This window comes from Balaenoptera musculus, chromosome 17 (assembly GCF_009873245.2).
Source record: "Balaenoptera musculus isolate JJ_BM4_2016_0621 chromosome 17, mBalMus1.pri.v3, whole genome shotgun sequence".
NCBI classification, from domain to species: Eukaryota; Metazoa; Chordata; class Mammalia; order Artiodactyla; family Balaenopteridae; genus Balaenoptera; species Balaenoptera musculus.
Genome location: NC_045801.1, coordinates 80,852,075 through 80,879,676, shown reverse-complemented (window position 1 = coordinate 80,879,676; position 27,602 = coordinate 80,852,075). Strand labels below are relative to the sequence as shown.

The 27,602-nt window shown below is 47.7% G+C and overlaps 2 protein-coding genes across 3 annotated transcripts in view; one reads left to right on the top strand and one right to left on the bottom strand.

The window, feature by feature from the left end:
- Positions 1-27,602, top strand: part of SPIDR (scaffold protein involved in DNA repair) — a 229,963-nt gene that overhangs the window by 187,452 nt on the left and 14,909 nt on the right. The window contains exons 7-12 of one of the 2 annotated variants that reach the window (XM_036829918.1): positions 20,078-20,162; positions 21,126-21,269; positions 21,361-21,420; positions 22,828-23,032; positions 23,134-23,229; positions 24,350-24,496. In XM_036829918.1, coding sequence (XP_036685813.1) covers positions 20,078-20,162; positions 21,126-21,269; positions 21,361-21,420; positions 22,828-23,032; positions 23,134-23,229; positions 24,350-24,496 — 737 coding nt within the window. The remainder of the gene's footprint in view (positions 1-20,077; positions 20,163-21,125; positions 21,270-21,360; positions 21,421-22,827; positions 23,033-23,133; positions 23,230-24,349; positions 24,497-27,602) is intronic. The other variant, XM_036829919.1, reaches the window with a different exon arrangement.
- LOC118883285 (mortality factor 4-like protein 1) lies at positions 15,772-16,546 on the bottom strand. The gene is given in 2 exon segments (XM_036829921.1): positions 15,772-15,983; positions 15,986-16,546. Coding segments are annotated over 2 exon segments (705 nt in total). The 5' UTR covers positions 16,479-16,546.

Genomic DNA, 27,602 nt, shown 5'->3' with positions numbered 1-27,602 from the left:
ATAATTATGCAGGTTTGGGACTTCCCTGGTGGTCCAGTGGCTAAGACGCTGCGCTCCCAATGCAAGGGGCCCGGGTTCGATCCCTGGTCAGGGAACTAGATCCCACATGCAGCAACAACCTATCCCACAGGCTGAAACTTAAAAAAAAAAAAAAAAAAAAAAAATCCCACATGCTGCAACTAAGACCTGGCACAGCCAAATAAATAAATAAATAAATATTTAAAAAAATAATAATAATAATTATGCAGGTTTAGTGATTCACAATTTTATTAAAATTAGGATTAAAAATGTCATATATATGTATTTTAATTCTGAAGTTTTTCCTTATTCTTCCTTATCTATACTAATAAGGCAGCTTTGCATGAGTCAGTTTATGTAAATGAAAATATAATTTAGTGAAAAGGCATTTTATAAGCTTTAAGCAAAACTCTTAATTTGTCACGTTTTTTGTTTTCCATAGCAAGAAAGCGTGTTTTCTGTCAAGTTTCGCGGCTCCTCACGCTAGATGTTGTTTTGGGTGGCGGTGGTACATCGGTCTGGCCCCAGCGTGGGTTGTTCCATTCCAGTGAGCATCTTAATCTATGAATTAGGGAGCAGAAGAAACCTTTTCAGTGGAACGATCCAGTCCCATAGAGAATTAGTGTAAACGGTGAATTTGGGTTTCTCTCATCGTAGCCTCTTTCCTCAAATAGCGTGTAATTTTAGCTGTCACAATGCTCCTGTTGTAATTAGAGCAGCAACGTCTGAGCTTGTAGCAGTGCCTGAGGGAGGAGCCCTTGGGAGGAGCCCCTCGGCGTATAGGCTGCTCCGAGTGCAGTGGGGTGCGTGCCGCCCTGCCAGCCGCGGTCTGTCTAAACCGTGAGCGCCGCAGGGCGTGTCTCGTGACCCGCAGCCCGCTTGCCCCGGCCCCGCCCTGTGCCGCATCTGTCTCTCACGTGGCGCCGTGCGGCTGGGTGGCGGCTCCACCCGGGACCCTGTTTTCCTGAAGGACAGACCCCCTGTGAGCCCTGCGTTGATTCATGTACGCTCGGCTCGTAACAAATGCGTCCTTTTGCTTACAGAAGGGAGGCTGTGTGACGGTGTAACTGCCTTATGGATTAGGCAGGGAGCTGCCCACATATTTGGAGAGCTTAATTGGGTCCCATGAACCTTATCGTTTCGAAGGCTGAACCCCATGTAGTCCTCAGTTTCAGAATCACAGGCATCTGGAAAGACCGTGTGTAGTTGCGGTAAGTGAGGTGCTGCTCTGACGTTGGCCTGACGGCATTAACCCCACCGGGGCCGTGTAGACCTCCCCGACGTACATTCGGCACCAGCCTCGCACCTGAGCACGCCGGGGTACTGGGGCTCCCCATCTCGGGCGCCTCAGGGGAGCCCCTCCAGCTGGCAGGTGTCCTGGTGTCCTGCAGGCCAGAGGAGGCCACTCCCGGGGACGCACTTCCTGCTGGCGACTGCGGGACCCAACTCCAGGGAAATACTCCTGGGGACTGACAGAGCCAGGAGGGGTCCGGGGTCTTTGCTCTATAACGTACATGCTTTGCTACCATGATGCTATACAGCCATATGTGTACCTAATGTTTAATCTGGTTTTTGTGGGTTACACTGGAAGCCTTACTACTGTCTACAACATGGCCATAGGAAATGTTTTTTCCTTGGGAAATGCACTGACTATTCTGAATAATTCATTTACAAACTTTTGGAACCCATTCCATTTTTAAGTTGGACTAAAATTTGACTAAGTATTGGATACTTTTTTAGGTTGGAATTAATTTCTTTATCCTATGTATTTAACTTTATTTTGGCATGCAACTATCCAAATAAATATTAAGATTGTCTTTTTGTTCTTTTGGAAGCTGTATCTCTTCAAAACAAATTATTAAATAGTTTTGGAATGCTGAATGTTATAATTGCCTATTAGTGACATCATCCACTGTCAGTCATCCATCCACGGCTCAGTAAACACAAATTGTCTCTTTTTTTTCCCCCAAATTATTGTGTTTCATAGCAACTCTCATAAACCTTAACAAAATATATTTCTCATAAACCTTAACGAAATACACTTAGTTCCCAGAATTCAAGCTAAAATGATTAATTATAATTATATAATTCCAATATCTAATATAGAAAATTACTTTTTGGCCAGTTGGAAGATAGTTTTACGTTCGGGCTGATCGTGGAGCCTTTGAAATCTTAGCTCCCCGGTCTCATCTGGTCCGCAGTCACAGTGACGGAAATCACTGCTCCCTGTGGCACTTTGGGTGGTCTGGCGGCCTTGGGGCTGGGCCTGTGCAGGGCGTCCCAGCCTGTTCACCTGCCGCCTTGGGAAGAGTTGCAGGAAAACAGCTGTCATGTCTGTTGCATTTCTCTGACCGCTTTTTGGAGTTGTGTGTCCATACTGGCTCGTTAGGGTGAGAAGAGTCAGAAAAATATCCTGGATGTAAAGGAAAAGACCATTTTAAAATAACACTGCTGAGGCATGTGCCTCTCCCTGGCTCTCTGCGTCCCTGGAGGACTCCAGGCTGTTTGTCCAGAGGCTGAGGCGTGTCCCCTGACCTTTGTCCTCCCAGGTGGCCTCTGCAACAGTTTAGAGGTCAGACAGGCTGAAAACTCACTTTACTTTGGTGTCTTAGTTCTGTGTATGAGCTTTATGTTTTTATTGCTGATTATTATGTGCTCTTATTTTTATGTGATAGGGTAATACTGAGGGAAAAAAAGAAATTTTCTGAAATATCTTAATCCTATAAGTATGGAAAATATAGTTAGCATATTTTTTGCGGGAGAGAGGAACCTCTTTCAATTCAAAGTCCTGCTAATACTTATGTCCCTACTTGTTAAAACAAAAGCCACTAATCTGTCTAAAATACATTATTCATGTATAAGTGAGTATTTTATTTAGATCTCTTTAAGAGTAACGTACTGGAGAAGACTGTTGCAGAGCATTTAGTCAGCACTCACCGTATACAGAGGGGTCTATCCGAGTGCTGAGAATGACAGGGAAGCAACTAACAAGATCTTTGACCATGAATTGCCTCCTTTTGAACTGGAGACTAGACCTGCCCAGGGATCGGGGCGGTTGTTGCTTTAAGTGATGGGGCCTTAAATGGCTGGTCTTTCCCTCAAATTGGTAAGATGTTATCTGTGAAGACATAAAAGTAGGATTAGGAGAAAGTATAATTCAGTCATTTACTCGTTAAATATTTAGGACCTCTTTGTGCTATGCCCCTGGCTAGTTGCTGCTGTGCTAGATTTTTGGGATTTATCTCAAACCACAATATACTGAAATAAAAAGTCAGCTAGACAAAGCCTTAAATCCTATTTTTAGGGATTCTGCATTGATCCAAGAGAAAATTGGGGCCCCTAGGAGTTTTTGAGAGAAGAAAAGAAGAGGTAATAAAAATGAAAATAGAGTTAAGATTATTCTACTCTTGTACTTTTAATAGATTTGAAATAGAAGGAGGGATTGGGCAGGGGTGCAGATTTGGAAACTTCTGCAGCAGTTGAGGGCAGGAGAAGGAAGAACACATCACCACTGATTTTTAACTTCCGGTAGCTACGGGGGCCGGGGGGGGGGTGGGTGGCGCTCTCCTGGGAGCTGTGGTGATGCCAGAAGTGTAAAATAGCCCCTTTCTCCCAGAGCTCATGGACCAGCAGGAGAGCCAGGGGGAGGTCCTGAGAGACACCAACCGGCGAGTGCCAGTTACAGAGCAGCCGCTTTGCGAGGCTCAGAGGGCGGGTTCAGATTTGGGAACCCTGGAGAGAACAGGAGGGGCCTGGGGCTGAGGACAGGAGGGGGGGAGGACACGCCCCCTGATCTAGCCATCCACTCACCCCCTGGGGCGGGTCCGTCTGGTCAGCTTTGAGGATAGAGTGAGGGGTTGGGCACGTCGAGGGGGGTGTATTTCAGAGAATGGTCCGATTCATAGTTACTGTTTAAATGCCAGCTTTTGTTTTAAAGGTAACAGATTAAGTACTGATAAACTTTAAATTAGAAGCCAAGCTCAGCATGCTTACAAACTAACCCCGTGGTCAGGAAGCAGAAGGCCCTCGAAGCCCCCATGCTGCTCCCCAGCCCGCTGCCCTTAGGGCCGTTGGTCTGGTCCGGGGGCGCAGAGCACTCCCGTTCTCCCGGGTGGTCAAGCCCCCGCTGCCCTCACGGCTGGTCTCGCTCAGGTGCCTTTGTCTCTTGCAGCTGCTGCTTTGGGTCCCATGCTCTGGGCTGTGTGGGATTCTCACGACCTGTGTCCCACCAGAGGGGTATATTGTAATGTAAACGCGAGTGACATTTTAGTAATAATAAGCAAACGTTAACAGTTGTCTGAGGAGCCCTGGGATGGCTCCCCCAGCTGGCCTGCGCCACGTCCCACCTGCTCAGCTCTGAGTCCCAGTGGCTTACTGGCATACAGACCTGGGCTTGCCCCTCTGCATGGTGTAGACCATTGTGGATTAGAATGCCTCGTGGCCAGTGTTTCAGGCTGGCCTGCCCATCATAAGGCTCCGTTTCTCGCTCACCATTGTGTTTCCTGTATGTGGCTCAATTCCTGGCACTCGAGAGGCTCATAATAAGTATTTGTGGAGTGGACATTCGTTGTTTGCTTGGTTGGGTTCATCTTAGATTTTCCTCAACAAGATTTGAATGTGTACGCTTGTACTTTCTGAGCAGTAATTATTGGTGCTAATTTTAGTGGGAAGAATAGAGACTAAGTTGGTCCCGAGACCAGTGTCCAGTGCAGGGTGAGGACCACGCCTCTTGTGCACCTTGGACTCAAGACCCTGGGTCGTCCTCACTGATAAGTCTAGGGGTAACGCCTGAGGTTGTTGTGAAAGCACTTTATCAAGGGTGGGATCCCATGTTATGGAGGAGGGCCTGCCACAGGTGAGGGTGACTGGTCAGAGGTCAGGCTCCGCTGTGACTTTGGACACCAGGGCGTTGGTCTCCTGGGAGACCCTGTGTGACCCACGTGCATGGCGGTGCAGCAGCGGGAGTTTTTAGGAATCGTCCAGCACAAGTCGATGCGTGTGGGTGAGGGTCATTGTTGAGGAATCGTCTCATTTGCTCCTTTAACAGGAAATAAGCAGTGGTGAGAGCTCTCCTGGGGAAAGAAACTTCAGTGGCAATTTCCTTCCTTTGATTTCCCCTCTTCAAAAAGGCTGCCTGTTAAAGGGACATAATTCCCTTGGGGTTTGAGGTCCAGAATCTCTTTGCTCATTGCTGTGGTTGGAAATCCTCTTTTAAGGGACATACTTAAGAATTCTTTCATCATTTTGAAAAATAAAATTGTTCCTGGTAGGTTCACCACCCAAGTTAATGGCAGGAGAGTAAAATGTCACTGAAAGAGAATGTACTAAATCCTGAAACCAATGATGCTCAAAGAACTGCCCGAAAAGAACAAAGCACTGACCCGTGTGAAACATGGTGCTGAGTGAAAGAAGCCCACACAAAAGGCCACACGTTGTAGGATCCCGTTTATATGAAACGAACAGAACAGACAAACCCATGGTGACAGGACGCAGGTTGGTGGTTGCCAGGAGGAGGGGAGCAGGGAGTGACTGCTGACGGGCACAGGGTCAGATGGGGTGATGGCGACATTCTGGGGCTAGACAACATTGTGCGTGTGCTAAATGCCACTGAACTGTGCACTTTAAAATGGTTAATTTTATGTTGTGTGTATTTCACCTCAGTCCTTAAAGGGGTGGGGGGGGAATGAACTGACTGCCTAAAAAGTGTTTACACTGAGTTATAAAAACAACTACAAATGTTTCATAAGTCCAGTTGGAGAAGAATAGTTTCTAAATGGAACATCTGGGCATAATTTCACGTATCTCAAAAAGACCCAACTAGGGAATAGGGGCTCAGAAAGAAAATGCCGATTATTTAACCTTAACCATAAGGGTTATTTTGGGGAAATTAGGACATATGTTTAGTAAAATGGGCACCCCTCTAAATCAGTCTTTACCTTTATTGTTCAATGAACAATCCTTAAGAAAACTATTGTATATCTGTCTACCTAATCAGTGACAGAGACATTGACAAAGGGGAAAACCAGCAGATTACAAAAGGCTTGACACACCCACCAGGTTGATCACAGGAAGAGGAGGAGAGAGAACCCAGACCTCCTGAAAGAGTCGTTTGAACTGTGTAGGCCAAGCGTTAACTATTGTCAAGATTACTGCCCTAATAGTGTTTCAAAAACTATCTAATAAAAATAAATTCACCCTGTCGTCAGTTAGGTAAAGAAGTTCTGCTCTGACCGGTCCTTGCATGTCTCTCTCCATCAGTCATTCGTTAACACAGCACCTGGGTGTGGACGCAGGGATGAAGTCACAGTTCAGTCTGAACTTCCAGTGGGGAAGCACTGACAATCTAAGAAGGTTTTTGCTGGAGTGGGCGGGGCTTCGCCGAGAAGGCCTTCAGGGTGTGACTTGTAGGTTCGCCTGGTTGCTAGGCAGACACCCATGGAAGAGCACGTTCCCACCCATAAGGTCATTCCTGTTATCTTTTGACCAAAAATAGACTGTCACGCTGGAGCCAAGTGTTATTTAGCCTCCGTAGCAGTTAACAGAGCATTCAGTAAAAACCTGACTAAGAAAGGATGAAGTCTGAACCTAAGCAAACTGTCACAGTAGTTCTTGGCCATATAAAAATTCTTTTAGTAGCAAAATCTCGGAAGTGGCTCAGGTCTACCCCCTTGCTCCACCACCTTCCCCCAGTGACTGGGGGACAGAGTAGAACCCAGTTCACTTGGGGTGATTTGGCTGTGTTGGCCTGGCTGACGCGAGGGGACTTGCTGTTCAGAAGCAAACCCAAAGCTTCTGGAGGGAGCGTCGCTGGTCACTGAACGGAGGCAGCAGAGGGGAAGGCGGGGGCCTTGGAAGAGTAGCTCTGCCTCCCCCGGGGGTTGGGTGATTTGATGAGCTCACACACGGAAGCGGCCCTGCACACCCTAAAACACCGCAGAAGCAGTGGTTCTTCCCTCCCTCCTCCTCCTTTCTCTTTTCTAATTAACTAAAAAGTAAAACTCTGGCCCACATTGATGTAAGTCTTTCTTGTCTTGTTTTTACAAATAAAACAGGAAGAGAAAGATGAGTAACTTAGAAGAACGATAACTAGGAGTTGGAAGTGTTCCATTTTTTTCCAGGAAAGAAAATAAATCCAGTTGGAAATTGCTGGCTTTGTCAATTGTCTGATAATAATGGGAGAGAATGGGTAATGAAGCCAGTGGAGTTAAAAAGTACAGAGAGATTTAGTTAAAACAGGGATCAAAGAAACCAGAAGGAAGGTCAGCTGATACAAGAATATAAAAGCAACTGCTCCGTGTCCCTCCAGGTTAGTCATTCATCTAGTGCATTTACCTGGCAGCACGGTAAGTCTCGAATTCAGCAAATGGGCAGGATTTTTTTTTCCTTTTTCATTCATTCCTTCTCTTACAGATCTCAGTACTCCCCCTCTCCCTGCACTGTTCTCACAAAAATCATAATTACCTACCAGTAAGGGACCAGTAGTTTTAAAACTTTTGAACTTTTAAAAAATAGTATCCAAAGAGGAAGCTCCGTATTAATAACAAACCCACGTGGAGCTATTCTGTTCCAAATTGGGAGGTGGTGTGTCAGGCCACCCAGCCCCCAGCCAGCTCCTAGGGCCACGTGGTTGGAAAGTAAGCATTGAGGACTGATTGCAGCTCTGAACATGGCACACATCAGTACGGTTCTTTCTCTCCCTCTCTCAGGGTAACAGCCTGTGGCAGTAGCCGTTATTGTGAGGGCCCTGGGTCATGTGATTCAGAAGCTAGGTGGGATGTTCCTTGTTAATCTCAAATATGAAGTGCAAATACTTAATTATGCTTTCATTAAGTGCCTCGTCAAATTTGCAGAATCTTACGCATTTTTAAAAATTACAGTTTTTTAAAATTAATTAATTAATTTATTTATTTACGGCTGTGTTGGGTCTTCGTTTCTGTGCGAGGGCTTTCTCTAGTTGTGGCAAGTGGGGGCCACTCTTCATCGCGGTGCGCGGGCCTCTCATTATCGCGGCCTCTCGTTGCGGAGCACAGGCTCCAGACATGCAGGCTCAGTAATTGTGGCTCACGGCCCCAGCTGCTCCGCGGCATGTGGGATATTCCCAGACCAGGGCTTAGAACCCGTGTCCCCTGCATTGGCAGACGGACTCTCAACCACTGCGCCACCAGGGAAGCCCTTTTTTTTGGTTGCGTTGGCTCTTAGTTGAGGCATGTGGGATCTTTCGTTGCAGCGCTCGGGCTCTTTGTTGTGGCGCATTTTTATTATAGGTAGAACACTCTTAAATCTTTATAAGTTTGCCAGTGAAATGCCTGTCGTTTCATGTGGGACACAGAAGTGGAAAGAAAAGAAGTTTCACTGTCACTGTAGCCCCTCTTTCCTTTCCTTCAACTCTCCAACTAGATGGCAGATTAGGTGGTGGCATTGTTCACTACAGTTCACTACAGGCATCACCCGTGATGCCACCACCAAATTCAAGACAAAATAAATCAGTCTTTATTGAAAAACAGATTATTGTGTTGTTAAATAAAGACCCTGAAGCTCCTGAGACTAAGTAAGAACCTGGCTGCACGTCTGTGAGGTGGGCCTGGAGCCCGGTCCGTCAGAGTCCTGCGGCTGCATCTTTGGGGCTACAGCTCACATGTGATTACTTCCAGTTTTAGGGGAATTCGTTTCTGTGAATTTCCCGTTTGCTTTATAGTCACAGTCCCCGGCCCTCAAGTCAGAAGTCGGACCATTTCTTGTCAGGGGTGTTGATGTTAGATTCTTGGTGTTTTCCATTGTTTTTGTTAAACAGCAGCAGTGAGCCATCTGGGCTGGAATTATCTCGAGTGACCAGGAGGAGCATCAGATCCTTAGTAAATCATCACGCTGAGCGCCTCAGCTTTAGTTCGGCATTTTTCTTTTCTGTTTACTTAGACACTTATTAATGAAAATATGACTTTTAAGAAAGGTCATTTTCATTACTGTTTTGTTTTTTCTTTTTTAATGGGAATTATTTATTTATTTATTTTTGGCTGTGTTGGGTCTTCGTTTCTGTGCGAGGGCTTTTCTCTAGTTGTGGCGAGCGGGGACCACTCTTCATCGCGGTGTGCAGGCCTCTCACCATCGCGGCCTCTCTTGTTGCGGAGCACAGGCTCCAGACGCGCAGGCTCAGTAACTGTGGCTCACGGGCCTAGTTGCTCCGCGGCATGTGGGATCTTCCCAGACCAGGGCTCGAACCCGTGTCCCCTGCATCGGCAGGCAGATTCTCAACCACTGCGCCACCAGGGAAGCCCTGTTTTTTTTTTTTTAAGCAAGAGAATTTGCTCCTCTCCGTAGAATCACTGACAGTGGAGAGGATGGTCCCGAAGGCCCCTGGACCTGGACCGGGACCTCATGTTGTGATCAGGCATTTCAGCATTATGTGCAAGGGAGGTAGCAGTATAGCCGCTGCTTTCACTGGTTGCTGCTGTAAAAAGTCACACAAAGAGTAAAGGGAATTTAATACTCCCCTCTCCACTGGTGTTCATTCCACATCTTTCTCGTGAACGTAGGCATGTCTGTAAACAAAGAAGAATGGTTGCTTTTCCCTTTGGTATCTTTAAGGGTATCCCTTTTCAGTTTCTGCCACTTCCCAGCAACAGACGTCATTGTGTGCGCACCTGTCTCCTTCTTTACGGATCTTTATGGGGAAACGCGACAGACGCATGGGCGATGCCCAGTTGCAGAGCGTAGTGAACGACTGTAGGGCCACCCATGAAGCCACCGCCAAATTCAAGGAACAAAAATGTGCTGGGTGTCCAGGCATCACCCCCAGCGTGCTCCTCCTGGTGACGCCCCATCCCCCCAAGATCACTGCAGTCCTCTGGTTTCCTCCATGGTTTTCCTTATAGTTTTCCCAACGGGAACAGCAGGCTGTCTTTGGAAGAGTGTATGAAGGGAGGCTACTTCATATGTGAACTCATGGTAATAGAATAGACTGTGAGGAGGCAGGTTTGTTTCAAGTATCAGAGCACACTGGTGAGAACGTTTGGTAAAAAGTATATGCATCTATCAGAAAACCTGGGCTGACAGATTTTATGTGGAACGTGGGTGTTCCTGCTTCCACACTGGTGAGTAGATCATGTGACACTTTTGAAATGATAAGGACCACCTGGGAATGAGACCAGCCTAAGAACTGTCTGCAGTTCCAGGTAGCAGCATGCAGCAATAATTCCTTATTTCCCTTGTAACTGAGTGTGTGTGTGTCATTTCCTGCCGAGGCAGAACAGAAATGTGCAAAGAACTTGTTTTATAATACAAAGTTGTGCTAGTTAATATTTTTATATCCTAGATCTTGAGGAAAGAATCTAGATTAGGAAAGACATTTTTTAATATTACTAGCAGACAGCCTACAAAATGTGAGGACTTCCAAAGTTACAAATTTATCTTTCATAGTTATATAATAAATTTAAGCAAAGGAATAGTGCAGAAGGCTTAATTTCAGTTGTGTGTCTTTAATTTCCTTTCTTCAGTTTCTCTATCTGTTGAATAAAATTTGAAAAATATTGTCCTGAAAATCATTGAACTAAGCTTGGAAAATGTTTAGTAATTCCCCACATCTCTGAGGTATTTATGGGATATTCTTAGCAGAGAGTGGCCTCTGAGGTCAGAACGCCCGACCGACGTGACGCCATCACTGTCTCATTCAGAAGCAGTGTCATCACCCCCAAAAGAGACGCCTTCCCCATGAGCAGCCACTCCCCACCCTCCAGCCCCCGGCAGCCACTAACCTGCACTCTGTCCTGTGAATTTGCGTATACTGGACACTTCGTACAAAGGAACCATCCTGGCTTCTTCCACTGACCATCATGTTTTCGAGGTCCATCCATGTTGTATCACGTGCCAGTACTTCACTCCTTTTTATGGCTGCCTGATACTCTGTTGTATGGATATACCAGACTTATTTATCCATTCATCAGTTGATGCACATTTGGGTTGCTTCCATGTTACTTTCTGGCTGTCGTGAATAGTAATACTGCTATGAACATTCATGATGCACATATGGACATAAGTCTTCAGTTCTCTTGGGTAGATAGCTAGAAGGGGGATTGCTGGGTCTATGCCAAAGTGTTTTCCAAAGTGACTGCCCCATTTCCCTATCTCACCAGCATAATGATGTAGTTTAGTCACTGATTATCTAACCTCCTCAGGATCTCAAGGTTGCCATGGCTCCTATCAGTTTGCTCATGATCTCCAGGGCCATCTGGTAGTGTCTGCTCTGGCAGCCAGACCTCTGAAGGAAATGCATTTCAGTCTCAAGGCAAAAGTTTGTTTAGTTGATTCGAGGTTGTCTCTTGTGTGTGTGAGGGTGACATAAAAGGACGTAAGGTGACACAAGCTACCTTCTGGAAGACAGTCGAGGGCACAGAGGGAGACGGAGGGAGGGAGGTAGATGGTAGAGGGTGGATCTTGAGCGGCACTGAGGGTTAGAGATCACTTCCAGACTTCATGGTCTCAGGACCCGTTAATACTCTTCAAAATTACTGAGACCCCCAAGGAGATTATTTTAATGTGGTTATATTGATCAATAATTACTATATTAGAAAATAAAATGGAAAAAAATAAATATTTATTAGTCCACCTAAAAATCCTAAAAATAAACCCATTAAATAATAACATAAATAGAATTTTTATGAAAAATATTTTCTAAACCGAGACCACCTTAGTGAGAAGAGCAGCCTTATTTCATGTTTTCTGCAGATCGCTTTAATGTCTGGACTAACGGGGAACGATGGGTTGTCGTCTCTGCTCTGCATTCAGTCAGTCCTGTATCGCACATAGTGCAGCCTCTAGAAAACTCCACTGTACACTCATGAGAGAAGGGAAAAGAAGGTCTCAGGACATAGTTCTGGCCTTGCGGGTCCCTTGAAAGGGTCTTACAGACCCAGGGGTCTCCAGACCCCACTTTCAGAATCCCTGGTCTGAAATATTCCATCTCCAGGTAATCTGTCTTATTAGAAAGCCATGAGTACTACATAACAGTAGGTACAGAGAAATTAGCAACTGCATGAAAAAATTTTAGGAACATTTAAATGCTTGGTTTAAAAAAAAAAAAATTCTGAGCTCTCTGAGGACGAATTAACTCGGTGAACAGGTTGCATCCCATCCTGAGGTGACGTCACCACTGTGGTTTAAATCTTCTGCAGCAAATTCCACTCCACCCACACCCAAAAGAAAGTGATTCAGGCAGTCTTAGATTACCCGGTGAAGATTTGGGAGTAGTTAGATGAGGCAGTATCAGATGGAAAAATAACTCTAAAATAACACAGAAAACAGGCCCGGTGAGCAGGCGTGTCGGGGAACAACCTGGTGAGCTCAGGGAGAGCTCTCCGCCTTGCTGCCTCCCCACGGGCTGCAGCCGGGGACCTGCTTCCAGGCGACACTGGCCGTCGCCCTCGGTACAGGGAGGCTGCGCGGTCTATAAAATCAGCGTGAGACATGTACACTCAGCATCCTTCCGGATAGTGGCGAGGCCAGAGCCCCTGCTCCTTCCCCGTCTATCTGTGACGTTTCTAAAACTCCTCTTGCTGTCGTCCTCAGGCGCACTCCGCTCTCGTGGCCTCTTCTTTGCGCCAGGCAGCCCTGCCAGGGCTGCCCCAGGACTAGCCCCGGTCCTCTTCCTCTTGTCAGAGCAACGGAGAGCGTCGGGGGTAAGGGTTAGAGGCTGCCTTTCTCAGCCAGAAATTCAGCAGTTGATGTGGGGTCTCGGCTCGATTGTTCTCCCTGGAGGGCAAACCTGGGCTCTCGTCCGTCCAGGAGAGACACCTGAATGTGGGCATCGTTTCAGACTCTTATGCTGAATTTGTGACACTTTTTTCAGAGATGGCCTCAAGTCGGTCCCCTCCCTGTGTGACTCATTTGTGTATTTTCTACTTAGATTTTTACAGCTTCCAGAATATCCCACAAACAACAAAATGCAGGCAACAGAATGGGTTTTCTCATTCTGAGAAATCAGTAGCTTTGCTCCAGGTAAGTATCTCTATTTGTGTACTAACCCTTAATCTTTGCAACACTTTTTTCTCTCTTAGGGAGCTGGTAATTATTAAAGCAACAAATCAGAAAATGTTTTTGAAGTTAACTACAGTGCTCTGTATTTGTAATTTTTTTACTGCAAATGAGCTGGAAAATGTTGTCTTGTTTTGTTTTAATCAATACCCAAATGCCTTTGCAGCATGAACAAGGTATTCAGCCAGCCAGGCTTGTGTCTCAGCCTGTAGAAGGCACGTGTCCCAGACGGTTGACTGTTCCTAGCTACCTCGTGCTGCTGCACCCTCCCAGAAAGCCTGCGCTGCTCCCACCGCCCTCAGCCGCTGCAGGCTTAGAAGTGGGAGAATCAGAGTCCTGCAGGGAGCACAACGGGGCCAGGAGGTTTCAGGGCTCACCTGCAGTGCAGGTGAAGGCGTCCGCTCTGCACCCCGCGGGCTCCAGGCCCCCCAGAGCGAACACCCATCTCCAGAAGCGTGGGGGGCGGGAGTGGGAGCGGGAGCCCCGAGGCCTGGGGGCGTGAGGAGCAGTGTTCCCGCTGAGCCGCCATCTCTGTTGCAGCCGCAAGTCTCGAGCAGCCCAGTTAGCTTCAGAGAGTGTGGTGCAACCATCGTCATCCGTCTCTCCTGGGGCGTCTCCCCAAGTGGAGATGTGCGGGAAGGCACCTCTGAACACTCGCAGCAGCTGGTCACGCTCAGAGGCGGCCTTTGCCTTGGAGAGGGTGGAAGAGCTGAGCCAGCCCTGGAGGAGGCCCTGGGGACTGGGCCACAGGGACTGGCCTTGGGGGAGTGTGCTTGGCCCCCCAGGAGCTGCGGCGCTCGCTCACTCCAGGGCGCTCCAGTCACCAGCCACGCTTGCCTTCGCAAAGGTCGCTTTTCAAGTTTACCCACCTTGCCCACTAGGAAAGTTCATCTTTAGGTAATTGTTCTAAAAGTCTAAGATCTAGCGAAGCCAGTTGCAGTAAAAGCCTGTTGGCAGATAGATTATGACCTGTTTCTTGAGGAAATTAAGGTATCCTTTTTCCATTATTTGTTCACAAGGTTATATGGAAGACAAAGAGTATATGAAATTTAGATTCCCAGACTTAGCAAATAGGTAATAAGAGGCTGAGTCTCTCGGTAGTATTCTACCACTTTTTTAAGTCACCAGAACGGCCAGTCCAGTTGGTAAAAGCAGGCGTTGAGCTTCAAGCAGATGTGCATAGAATGACAAGGGGTGTGTTTGTTTTTTCTCTGCAAGTCCACCTGGATTAGTAGTTTTTGTTGTCCTGGCCCAGCTTTTCTTTGAGTAGTTTCATCATCGGGCTGGGGGGTGGGGAGGAAGAGGGAAGAAATGAGAGAAATCGGTCTACACGTGAGGGAACAGGGCAGTGAATTTGACCTTTAAGTGTCAGCCTTGTTCTCTTCATCCAGCTTTGCCAGCGTTCTGCCGCCAGCATCACACCCTGACACTCTTCACGTGCTGTTTATTGTATTTGCTGTCCTGGACGTCCTCTCAGAGTTTTTTCCTATATCAGTGTGTTTAAAAGTGGAAGTTAAACGTTAGATTCTGGTAGGGTACTTTAAAAGTACTAAATAGACTAACCATCACAATAAGACAAGGAAAAGCAAAAAGACAGAAAGGAAGAAATAAAACTGTCTCTACTTCAGATGACATGATGGTCTATGTCGAAAATCCCAAGGAATCTACAAAAGAAAAAAAAAAAATTCCTAAAACTAGTAAGTCAGTTCAGCAAAGTAGCAGCATACAAGATTAACCTTCACAAATCAGTCACATTTCTATATACTAGCAATGAACCTTTGAAAACCAAAATTAAAAATACAGCATTTACAGTTGCCCAAAAAGGAGTATTTAGGTATAAATCTAACAAAACATGTCAGGACTTGTATGCTGCAAACTACAAAACACTGATTAAAGAAATCAGAGATCTAAATAAATGGAAAGGTGTGCCACGTTCATGGAGTGGAAGACTCAACGTTGTAAAGATGCTGGTTCTCCCCAAAAGATGGTGTAGGCTTGATGCAGTACCCATGAAAGTCCCAGCAAAAATGTCTGTAGATATATCCAGGCCTATTCTAAACTTTTTTTTTCTTTTTGAAATTTAAGGAAAACATTTATTGAAGATCTGAAAAACAATTTCTAAAATATTGACTTTTCCAGAAAACTGTAGCTACACAATGCATTGTGTCTGTCATGTTAAAACGTGATTAGACACCAATACAAAAACCATGAAACAAGCCACCATTCTCTGACAATCTGAGCAAAGATAAAATGCCTAAGGAGCAACATGGATGACTTGCAAAGGATGGGCTCTTCACTGTAAGCACCGTAAAGAAGGGGGGGCACAAATGGACGAGTGTGTTCAGTTATACACACTGAACGGAACCTTAGGCGCTGGGAATCAGGGCGTTTTGTCGTACAGCATTAACACACGTTATCAAAGTGCACGGTGTCAAAGGAATAGAACCGCCAGCATTCAAGCGCAGCTTTGTCAGCTAAGCAGTAAAACACTCTACGGCACGTCTCTCTGTTGTCCATCATTGAATTCTCTGGTAGCAACTTTGAAATGAAAAAAAAAAAAAAGAAAAAAAGGAGCTGTAAACGCTTTTATTTTCTGTTTAAAATCAAACAGAAAACAAACATCACTTCTGTTATACACTAACGTTTCCAAAGTACATCATTTGTAAAAGAGAAGGACTAAGAAACAAAAATTTGTTTACAGAGATCCAAACACGAGTGCGTATAAGCACCTCACACAGCTTTCCGCTCGTACTCAGGAGGAGCCACTACATAATCACTGGCACTAAACAAAGTTGCAGAGTTCTTTGCCAGGTATTCTAGGAAATCATGGAGGTAATTCAGTAATAAAGCAAGGCTCTTCTCATCCAGAGGTGCATAGGCCAACATTGCTCCAGTACGTACAAATAATCTCAGTAGATGTGGCGCTCCATGCACCTTGGACATGGTGCATCAGGGTGATCTGCGAGGATTTCAGCATACTGTGGTCTCTCATATTCGCAGAGCAGCTGAGTGCCCAACATTACATTGAAGTATTCCTTGATCCCTGCCACAACGTCATGAACAGCATACTCCTTATTTTCTGTGTTTCCTCGAGATTTCTTGTAATTTGCAGAATCCTCTAGAATGGAATCCACATTCTTCTTGGCAGGAAGATAAAAGGGCTGTTTTTGCCAGGTAATTAAGTCCCAGTCTTCACCAAGCCATGGTTTTAGTTCTTCAGGAATCTTTACTTTAACTTCAACTCTGTACATGAATGTTTCCTCATTTTCAACAGTAGAAGCTACTCGGGCCCTTTTCTTGCGAGGAGACTGAGGTGTCTCACTCGTACTACCACCGTCTCCATTTCCAGGTGTTTTCTGTTTGTTCTTTTTTGTTTTCACTTCAACATTTTTCTGTTGCAGACCAGAAGTCTTCTTTCCAGGGGCAACCCCTCTCATCTTCCCCTCTGCATACTGCTCCTGATTGGCTTTGTCTGGAAATGCAAAGGAACTAGAGTAGATAAAACAGTTTTGAAAAAAGGATAAAAAGGGGGGAATCACACCCAATTTCAAAACTTATGGCTACAGGAAACTGCGGCATTGGTGGAGGGATGACGCTGATCAGTGGAGAGAGCTTGTGGAGTGGCCTGTGGGGTTACGGCCAAATGATTCCCGACCAAGGTGCAAACAAAGCGATTTGGTGGAGGAAGGATAGTCTTCAACTAACTGGACGTATATGGGCAAAAAATTAATCTCAACCTAAATCTCATACCTCACAATAGAGCTTAGGTTTAAATATAAAACATAAAACTATAAAGAAAACCTTTGGGACTTGTTGAGTAAAGAGTTCTAAGATGTGACAACAAAAGCATGATCCATGAAAGGAAAAATCAGTAAGTTGGACTTTATCAAAATTAAAAATTTTTGCTCTGCAAAAGATTGTGTTAAAAGAATGAAAAGACAAGCTACAGACCGTGAGAAAATATTGCAAACCTTATATCGTAGACTATATAATGAAGTCTCAAAACTCAACAGTAAACACACACACACACACACACACACACACACACACATAAGCAGCCCAATTAGAAAATGGGCAAAGGACATGAAGAGACATTTCCAAAGAGGACATCACATGGCAAATAAACACACGGAAAGGTGTTCGACATGACTGTCCTTAAGAAAAAAGCACGTCAAGACCATGGTGAGATATTAGCATGCTCCTAAACAGCTAAACATGAAAAACTAAAATGAAAAACAGTGAGAACATCGGATGCCAGTGAGGATGGGAAGAAACCATCTCTCATATGTTGCAGGTGGGCGTGTAAGGTGGTGTGGCCCCCCAGGAGCAGAGCTGGCAGATCCTTTAAAAACTGAACATACTTATCCAAGCAGCTGCACTCCTGGGCATTTATCCAGAGAAACAAATATCTGCATTCACACAAAAATCTGTACCCAAGTGTTTGTAATAGCCACAAACTGGAAACAACCCAGATGTTCCTCAAAGGTGAATGGTAAACAAGCTGCGCCACATCCACGCCATGGATGGCACTCAGCAGTAAACAGGGACGAGCTGCTGATGGCACGGCAGCTTGCATGGATCTCGGGCACATTGTGCCGAATGACGAAAGCCAACTCGACGTGCCATGCACCACATGACTCTGTTTATGCGAGGTTCTCAGAAGTTGTGTGGGTGTGTATGAGACTGTGTGAGTGCTGGTTATTCGTTCACCGAGTCTCCAGCCCCTCACGTGGGCTGGCACTTCGGTGCCTGTCCTTCAGGGAGCTGTGTGGAAAGAAGCAGGATGTTCAGGGCAGGAGCGGGTGGACGACGCCCGGCAGAGAGGCGCAGCGGGCCCCCAGCGTCCAGCCGGTGTCCAGCCAGCTGCCTCTGAACCTCAGCTGGCCCTGGTCGCCCGGCCCTGTCCAGTCACCCACACAAACAGCTGCTGTCAGGAGACGGAGAGAGTGAATTTCCCTCGTGTGTCCCCCTTTGCTTACCGCTTTTGTGCTTGATTTGGACCCAGAATCTTGGTGTTGGCTGTAGGCCACATCCTGCACGCCACGTTTCTGTTGTGTTTGGTGTGAGGGGCTAAAAGACTGTGGGAAGCTTTGAGTCTTGTTCTCCGTGATGCTGAGACCCTCATTCTCAGTTCTGAGTGTTTCGACTTTGTTAACTGCTGGATCCTAAGCACTTAAAATAGTACTTGCTCTTAAATGTTGAGAGAAATAAGAATATGTAACATTAATTATTAAGGCCACAAGCTTTTCAAAAAGTAAACAACATTATTATATATAAACATTGTTAAGGGACTTCCCTGGTAGCGCGGTGGTTAAGAATCCGCCTGCCAATGCAGGGGACACGGGTTCAAGCCCTGGTCCGGGAAGATCCCACATGCCACAGAGCAACTAAGCCCGTGCGCCACAACTACTGAGCCTGGGCTCTAGAGCCCGCGAGCCACAACTACTGAAGCCCGCGCGCCTAGAGCCCATGCTCCGCAACAAGAGAAGCCACCGCAATGAGAAGCCCGCGCGCCGCAACGAAGAGTAGCCCCCGCTCGCCGCAACTAGAGAAAGCCACGTGCAGCAATAAAGACCCAACAATGAAGACCCAATGCAGCCAAAAATAAAAATCAATTAATTAATTAATTAAACATTGTTGAAACTTAAGGCAAAGTCTAAGAAGTCTTTGTGATGTATATATATATTTTTTGCAACTAAAACAGGAGTTTTTAAATTGTGGTAAAATGTACATTACATAAAATTTTCCACCTTAACCATTTTTAAGTAGCATTAAGTACATTCACATTGTTGTGCAGCCGTCACCACCATCCACCTCCAGAACTTTCTCATTTTCCCAAAGTGAAGCTGTGTCCCCATGAAACACTAACTCCGTAGCCTCTGTCAACCACTGTCTGTCTCTGTGAATTTGTCTGTAGGGACCTCATATAAGTGGACTCATACATTATTTGTCTTTCTGTGTCTGGCTATATTCTTTATTTTAGATAACTTATTGATAATTTTTTTATTCTATGAGTGACACATATTTGTTTTGCAAAATATAGGAAATACATAAACCAAAGGAAGAAAATAAACGTCACCTTTAAGTTCTACTCAGATAACCACTAACAACATTTTTTTATCTTTCAGAGAGAGAGACATTATAATTTGTTGTCTGCTTTTCACTTAGCAGGGTATTGTGAATATCTTTCCGTGTCCTTAAATATTTTCTGTGTAACCATTTCAGTGGCTGCCTCATAACTTTTTATAGTTTTTTTATTGAAGTATAGTTGATTTACAGGGTTTCAGGTGTACAGCAAAGTGATTCAGTTATACATGTACATATATGTATATATTCTTTTTCAGATTCTTTTCCATTATAGTTACTACAATATGCGGAATATAGTTTCCTGTGCTATACCGTAGGTTCTTGTTGTTTATTTTATATATAGTAGTGTGTGTCTGTCAGCCCCAAACTCCTAATTTTTGCCTCTCCCTTTCCCTTCTGGTAACCGTAAGTTTGTTGTCTATGTCTGTGAGTCTATTTCTGTTTTGTAAATAAGTTCATTTGTATCATTTTGTTACATTCCACATATAAGTGGTATCATATGATATTTGTTCTTCTGTTTGTGACTTAACTTCACTTAGTATGTTGATTTCTAGGTCCATCCACGTTGCTGCAAATGGCATTATTTCATTTTTTTTTTATGGCTGAGTAGTATTCCATTGTATGTGTGCACCACAACTTCTTTATCCGCTCCTCCGCCGATGGACATTTAAGTTGCTTCCATGTCTTGGCTATTGTAAGTTGTGCTGCTGTGAACGTTGGGATGCATGTATCTTTTCGAGTGAGAGTTTTCTCCAGGTATATCAGATGCATCGTAATTTAATGAACAGTCTCCTTCCTGTCCTTGTGCAGTCAGGCTCCAAGGTCTGTCTGTCTGTGTGCCCCTGACTTCGTCGTCCTGAATGGCGGCTCCTTGGCATTTGGCCTGGTGTCTGTGGAGCAGGTCTGCCTGTGAGCAGCTCACTGACCAGGCCATCTCTTCTTTTTCCAGGATGACGGAGCTTTTCAGTTTGATTGACACCATGTGGCCTCCAGTGGCGCCTCTGAAAGCACCAGGCCACGGGCCAGCCTTCGAGGTAAGCCCAGCACTGCAGCGTCCCCCAACCCCACGCCCCCCATCGCACCTGCTCTGTGGCCACCAGGCGCTGAGCCAGTGCCAGCCCACAGTGCACATCCCAAGAAGCCCAGGTCCAGAGGGAGGGTGGGAGCCGGTACAGAGATCCAGACCCACTCGCCTCGCTCACAGGCTGGGGCCTGGCTGCCTTCCACACGGTGCCGCATGCATGCCTCCTGAGGTTACTTTACGCGACGCCTCTCGACCCCGATCGTCACGGGCCACTGCGCACTGAGGGTCTCAGCCTCGCACCGAACAAGAAGCGGGTGGTTTCCCCGCCACCTTCCAGTCAGTAGTAGAACCAACGCTTAGTCACCAATTAGAGCAAAAACTCAGTAAACAGAATCCATGGGTATCGGTTCACCCACCAGCTCAGCCAGGGATTTCCCTTTCCTTCCTCATCACATTGTTTATGGTAGTCAGTTGCTCACAGGTAGCAAAATCGACGGATGAAAATGTGTGCCTCCTCCCCGCCCTGAGCCCTGTCCAGCAGGCTAGCAGCAGCTGCTTTGGGCTTTAGCTCCCCAAGCTGAGAACTGGGGCTACCTTGCTTGTGTGGTAGCTGACTTCCTCGCACAGGCCGAGATGGTGGCTCTGTCCTGTGCTAGACCAGCAGCCTAGTGGTCAGGAATGCCAGTTCTAGATTACTTCCCGGGAAGACGTTTCTAAATGGTGTCTTCAGTGTACTCTGAAGAATAAACTTCTAAGATGAAATCTTGAATTGGTAATAAACTCAAAAGCACAGAAGTTCTTATGCTTGTTTCCAGAGAGAAACAACATAACCCGTCTCTTACAGAGCCTTCCAGAGAAACAGCCTGCATCTGTGAATAAAGAGGTCTTTATTAAAGAGTAGATTTATATTAATAGTGTATTTGAGTCTTTTAACAATACATTCATGTTCTACTCTTGCCTTCATTTTGAACAGGAAAAAACTCATCTGCCTCCTGCTAGCTTCTGTTACATCCTCACTGCTCATCCAAACCTGGGACAAATTGATGCAATTGAAGAAGACTCTATTTCGAAGCTTTACCAGCCTCCAATTCCCCGCTTCTTAAGAGAAATTCTCCAGGTGGCGTCTTTGTTTGTACCCTGGTCTCAGTTACTTTGCTGTGTCTGTGAGCTTGGGGAGACATTCCTCTCTGTTTTCAATACCTTTCCAGACTGATGGCCCCTGTACCCGTTGCAGTTTCTATGCCAGAGTGATTTACCAAAGACCACAGGTAATCCATCTCTCTTTCTCAAAACGTGTTGTATAGCTTATTAAAGGATAATCTCTCTCAGAAACTGCTGGAGTAGCAAAAGAGAAAAACACTGCTGAACTTGAGCTGTGTGCACTCTGTGCTGACGCGGTGGTCAGCCCGTTCCTTGTGCAGGTGGGGCTGCAGCCCCTGGTGAAGCGCCGGGCGTGCAGCCGCCGGGGGGGGACCCGCCCGGTTCTCAGACCGGGCCCGTCGGCTCCTCTCTGACACAGGCAGGCTGTAGAAAGGAAGAAGCAGCTGGAGCCTCCTTTCCGGGGTGAAAGTGGGAACCTCAGGGTGGAGCTCAGCCAATTCTAAGGTCTCTTTCTTCCACCGTCGAGAGGAGCCTGTGGTCGCCGGGCGGCACCCAAGTCAGAGGGCCGAGGCCGGGGGAGGGCTGCTCTCGGCCCTCAGTCCTGCAGGAGCCTCCACTGGACCTCAACTCAGAGCCGGACAGCCACGTGTCACAGCCACTCCCTGTTCGCTCGTAGGCACTTGGGAGAGATTCAGCACTTGTCCCGGAACTCGAGGGCTCTCATCTCCCTCACTGTAACTTTCTCTAACTTCCTGTATGTAATCTCCCTCCCAACCACGTGAGCGCGCTCCCCCCCCCCACCACCGAGTCACAGCTCCTGACCATGCCGTCACCTCCTCCGCCCGGTCGTGTCAACCGCCATGTGGGATCCTCAGCCTGACCACACCATCCACGCCAGCAGCACCAGCTGAACCTCGTGCCAGCCCGGTTCTCGCAGGCCAGCCCTGCTGGCCCCCTGACGGGGGCCTTGCCAGCCAAATCCTCGTCCCCATTTGCATCTGCTGGATCCTCATGGCAAGTGCCATTGTGTCCTCATCACCTCCCAGAGGCCCCATCTCCCATTACCATCGCGCCACGTTGGAGTGCAGGACTCCAACATATGAATTGGTGGGGCGGGGAGAGGCAGCGGAGGGGGACAAAAGCATTCAGTTCGTGACCATTCCTAACCCCTGGGAAGCTTACATCTAGCAGGAGAGCAGAGTGTGTGTGCTGCCGGTAAGACGGTGTGCTGATCAGCACCCTAGCTGTGTGAACACATGGCGTTGGGAGGAGGGGCACGGCTCCTTCCTGGTGGGTCAGAGGGCGAGCAGAGTGGAGCCAGGGACGGGCGGGTCTCCCCCGCAGAGGAGCCCTTAAACCAGCTGCGAGGTGGGCGCTCACAGAGCTCAGCCGTGTCCTGGGGGCTGCTGACCAAGACATGCAAAGGCTATTGCATGTTTTGAAATACTTATTGAAATGATATCAGAAATTGTTAGTGTTAATAATAATCATCTAAGATTGTTGCTTTTAAAAAGTAATTTTGGCTCTAAGAAAAGCTACTAAGGTAACAGCCTGAGTGTGTCCTTGAATCCTAGGTGAACAGTTTGCTTCTGGAGCCAAGGGAGGTGTGGCTGGTGGTGACCGACGCTACTCTGCAAGCACAGGGTGAGGGCTCGGGCCTCCCCAGAACCGTGCCTGTGCGTGTGGCCCCCTCATGCGTGCTGGGCCAGGAAGTCCGGGACGCGCTCTCCGAGGCCACCTCCAAGAGCTTCTTCTTCAGGGACGCTCTCCGAGACCAAGGTACGCGTTCCTCTTCCTGACAGCTCTGATGTGGTGGCTGAGAGATGCCAGAAAATGGCTTTGTGGGTTCTTGATGCCTCTGTGTTGCTCTGGAAATGCAGGCCCCATCCCGAAGTCCACTGCAGACAAGACCCCTGTGATGGTCACACGGACAGAACCAGAACCCCCTGCATGCAGTGCCGGCACAGCCGCAGGAGGTGCCAGTGGTCACTCAAGGGTGGTCTGTTGGGGTCACACTTTACATACAGGTGCAGAACCCACCTGAAGCCACTGCCTGGCGCATCACTTTTTAAAACAAATAAAAAGCTAGAACATTTAAACACATGCTTTCATCCCTCAGTATCCACCCCTCTGCGGACACCAAGACCTGCAGGTGCTCAGGTCCCTTCTGTAAAATGGTGGGATCTGCATATGAGCTGCACACATCCTCCCACATTTTCTTTTTTAATAAATTTATTTATTTATTTTTGGCTGCGTTGGGTCTTCGTTGCTGTGCGCGGGCTTTCTCTAGTTGTGGCGAGCGGGGGCTACTCTTTGTTGCCGTGCACGGGCTTCTCATTGCGGTGGCTTCTCTTTGTGGAGCAGGGGCTTTAGTAGTTGTGGCACATGGGTTCAGTAGTTGCAGCACATGGGCTCTAGAGCGTAGGCTCAGTAGTTGTGACCCACGGGCTTAGGTGCTCTGCGGCTTGTGGGATCTTCCCGGCCCAGAGCTCGAACCCGTCTCCCCTGCATTGGCAGGCAGATTCTTAACCACTGCGCCACCAGGGAAGCCCTCCTCCCACACTTTAAATCTTCTCCAGATCACTTATGAAACCTAACACGATGTCAGTGCTGTGTAACTACTTGCCGGTGTGCAGCAAATTCAAATTTTGCTTTCTGGAACTTTTTTCCCAAATATTTTCCATCCACCGTTGTTTGAATCCGTGCTAGTTTGAATCTGCAGATGCAGAACCTGCAGATACAGAGACCTAACTGTATGCTTAGATTAGTCAGTACTTTTTCCAGGAATCAAAGTAGGATCCTGCCTAGACTGTATATTTTTCAGTGTATATAACTTGCATGACACAGAATTTGCCTTTTTGAATGGAATTTGAACCTAGTGTTTGTGTGCTCTTACAGCTTAGTGCACAAGGCTTTGGGCTTCCTTTCTACACGGTGCTGTGTCTCTGGACACACGGGAACCGCACAGTGGTGCCCTTGGCTCCCCCAGTCCCCCCAGCTCCCAGGAGGCTGGCAAAGGACACATCTCTACTGGCAGGAGAACTCGCTTGTTTCAAACCTCAGAGCTGCAATAACCTGAAGTGTCTCTGTTGGCAGGTCAGGTTGTTTGTGTTGGACGAACTGTCCTCCTGCTTCCAAAGCCCCAGCTGGGTGTGGCCTCTGGTGCCTGGGAGCTGACGAGCCCTGTGAGGCTGGATGAGCTGGATTCTGTCACTCAGGTCAACTCCATTTGCAGCGTCCAAGGTGGGTAGTCGATTTTGATGGAAGAGGTATTTGTATTTCCTTAAGTATCAAACTTACCTTATATTCATTTGCTCATTTGTTCATCAAGTATTTGTTGAGTGCCTGACATTGGATGCGTGACAAAGATGCGACCAGATACAGGACGGCAGCCTGCAGTGCTCCGAGTGCCTGTCGCCAGGACCTCACCTGTAGGAGGCACGGACAGGAGCCCTGAACCGAGATGGCAGGGGAGGGGGGCTGGTCAGGTGCAGGGTGGGGGCAGGAGGAGAGCAGGGCTTACAAAGGCTGCTGACAGGGCAGGTGGATAAGCGCCAGAGTCTGGGAAGAGGCTGCAGGGGCATCGGGAGGGGCCGGAGGGGCTGCGGCCTCAGGTAGCACCCAGGGTCGGGGGCGAAGCAGGGCAAGGAAGTAGATCTGCGGGTGGATTAGTCAGGAGGAAAACTGACAGGTAGGGTAACAAATTCAGTACAGGGGAGCGAGATGTGGATGGAGGGCAGGAATGTCTGTGAAAGTAATTTGCTGAATTAATTTCCAAAAAGTACAGAAATTCCAGAAGTAACATTGAGGGCCTGTCTCTTCCACCCTTGGGCCTCTAGATTCCTGAACGCCACTGTGGTTTTTATGAACAGCAAAAGCTGTGATGCCACTGGTGCTTGAACCCACAGCCCCTGTGTGCTCGTGAGACTGAGCACGTGTTCGTTGTGTTGAGGCCGTTTGGATTTTCCCTTCTTTGCGTTTCCTTTTACCGTTAGTACCGAAACATAACTGCTACAGCCTGGTGGTCCTGAAGAAGGCAGGCTCTGTCCCCTGTGTCCGGGTCCCCACTTCCTCATCTCTGCAGCAGGGGTAACAGGACTGACCCCAAAGCCTTGCTGAGGAGTAAATGGAGCTGGTGGCGAAGGCGGACACTGAGCGCTCCCTGCTCCGGGCCGGGCGGAGGGCGGCTGGCTGGGGGCTGGGGGCTGGGGGCAGTGACGGCAGGGGTGGGGCGCCAGGGCCCTCGGGATTGCTCTGGCAGAGTTGGTAAAGGCCTTCCAGACAGGTGAGGGCACGTGGAAAACGCCGGGCAGCCGTGAGAGCTTTGTGTGCTGGCGGAGCGGGGCTGTCGTGGGCAGGCTGGCCCTGTGCCGTTCTGCTGTCCCCGGCCGTGTTAACGAGGTGGGATGGTCAGATTTTTGTCTTAAATGAAGCGATTCTTTCAGCACCACGGACCGACTGTGGTGCAAAGCCGTGGCTGGCTGTCGGCAGGAAGATGATTGCGCTGCTGTTTGGAGGCGCACGGGGGAGGGTGGCCGCGCGTCTGGAGGCTGAGAGGGCCAAACTCGAGCAGACTCGGGCAGCCTGTCCACAGCCTGTGGTTTCCAGCCGCCCGCCGAGAGGCTCCCATCCCCTCACCTCTCTCAGAGCGGGTCGCTCCCGGGCTCAGAGCAGGGAAGGGTGAGGAAGCAGCCCCCAAGTGACAGTCCCCACCCCTCCCACTTGGGCCTCAGGGGACCGCAGGCATCGCCACCACCTGAAGCACCACTTTATGAGAAAATGCACCTGAAGAGCTGGCTTCCTGAGGAGGGTTTGGAACCTGACCCACTCTTACCTGCAGCCAAGGGAGTAAGAAGCACAGAGGTGCAAGCAGAGGAGAATGTGTAGACACTTGTAGGGACAGAGAGAAGACCCGATTTTTCTGAAGACCCTAATATTTAAAAAAAAAAAAAAAAAATTATAGTGAGCTTTACAGAACACAGCATTAACCGCTACAGAGCGAGAAACTCAGTGGCTGTCGGTCCATTTACAGGGTTGTGCATCCACCTCCTAGTCTACATCTTGGCTTTTGTCATCTGAGTGGCTTTGAAAACAAAGTGGCAGTCTAGTTTTCAATCCCAGTGTCATTGAGATGAAACTCACCCTTTTAAAGTGTACAGCTCACTGTTTCTAGTGTGTTCACACAGTTGTGCAACCACGCCCACTAACTAGCCCCAGAGAGGAACCCCCGTCTGTCAGCAGTCACGCCCTGTCCCCGCCCAGCCCCTGGCTCCTGCTTCTCTACCTTCAGCCTCATGGACGCTCATGCGCGTGAATTGTGCGCTGTGTGCCTCTTGGTTTCTGGCTGCTTTCACTCAGCAGGACATTTTCGAGGCATTTCTCAGCCTGCATTCCTTTCTGTGGCTGAATATTCCATCATATGGGTAGACCCTGTTTTGTTTATCCATTCATCAGTTGATGCACATTTTTTTGATACTGCGATTCATGTCGCTGTGAATATTCACGTAAGGCCTTTGGGCGGACATCTATTTTCCATTCTTCGGGTGGGTTTGCGTGGGCCATGATCGTAACTAGAGAGCAGCAGCAGATCTGGGAGGAAGCTGTGCCCCCGCCATAGAAAGCAACCCTTCAGGGGGACAGAGCTGAGACTGAGATTGGGCACTCCCGGTGCAGACAAGGTGACCAAAGGGCAGCGTCAGGAAGTGTGGCCCACGGTGAGAGATCCAGTGTCTACTGGGGCCTCTCTGGAGAAGGGCAGTGTTGGTGGAGGGTCTCTGGCCAGCACCACCCGTGGAGCGACACCTGGGCAGTGGAGGGAGAGCTGGGCTGGCACAGTCCTCCTCGTGCCCCCAGAGCAGAGAGCTCTGTGACAGGTCACACCCCCTGCGCTCCACGTCCTCACCAGCGTTTGGTGTTCTCGGGGCTGTAGGTTGTCAGCCATTCTAACAGGTGTGTGATGGTGCCTCATTGCTATTTTAGCTTGCGTTTCCCTGACCACATGGGTTGTGGAGCGTCTTGCATGTGCTTATTTGCCATCTGTATATCTTCTGTGGTGAGGTGTCTGTGAAGGGCTTTGGTCCATTTTTTATTCAGGTTGTTCATTTTCTTATTGTTGAGTTTTAAGAGTTTTTTCATATATTTTGGGTAACAGTCCTTTGTCAGATAGGTCTTTTGCAAATATTTTTTCCTGTCCCTGGCTTGTCTCTTCATTTTCTTAACAGTGTCTGCAGACCAGTTTTAATTTTAGTGAAGTCCAACATCAACTTTTATTTTTCATGAATTGTGCTTTTGGTGTATCTAAAAACTCGTTGTCTGATCCAGGGTCACCCAGATTTTCTCCTGTTTTCTT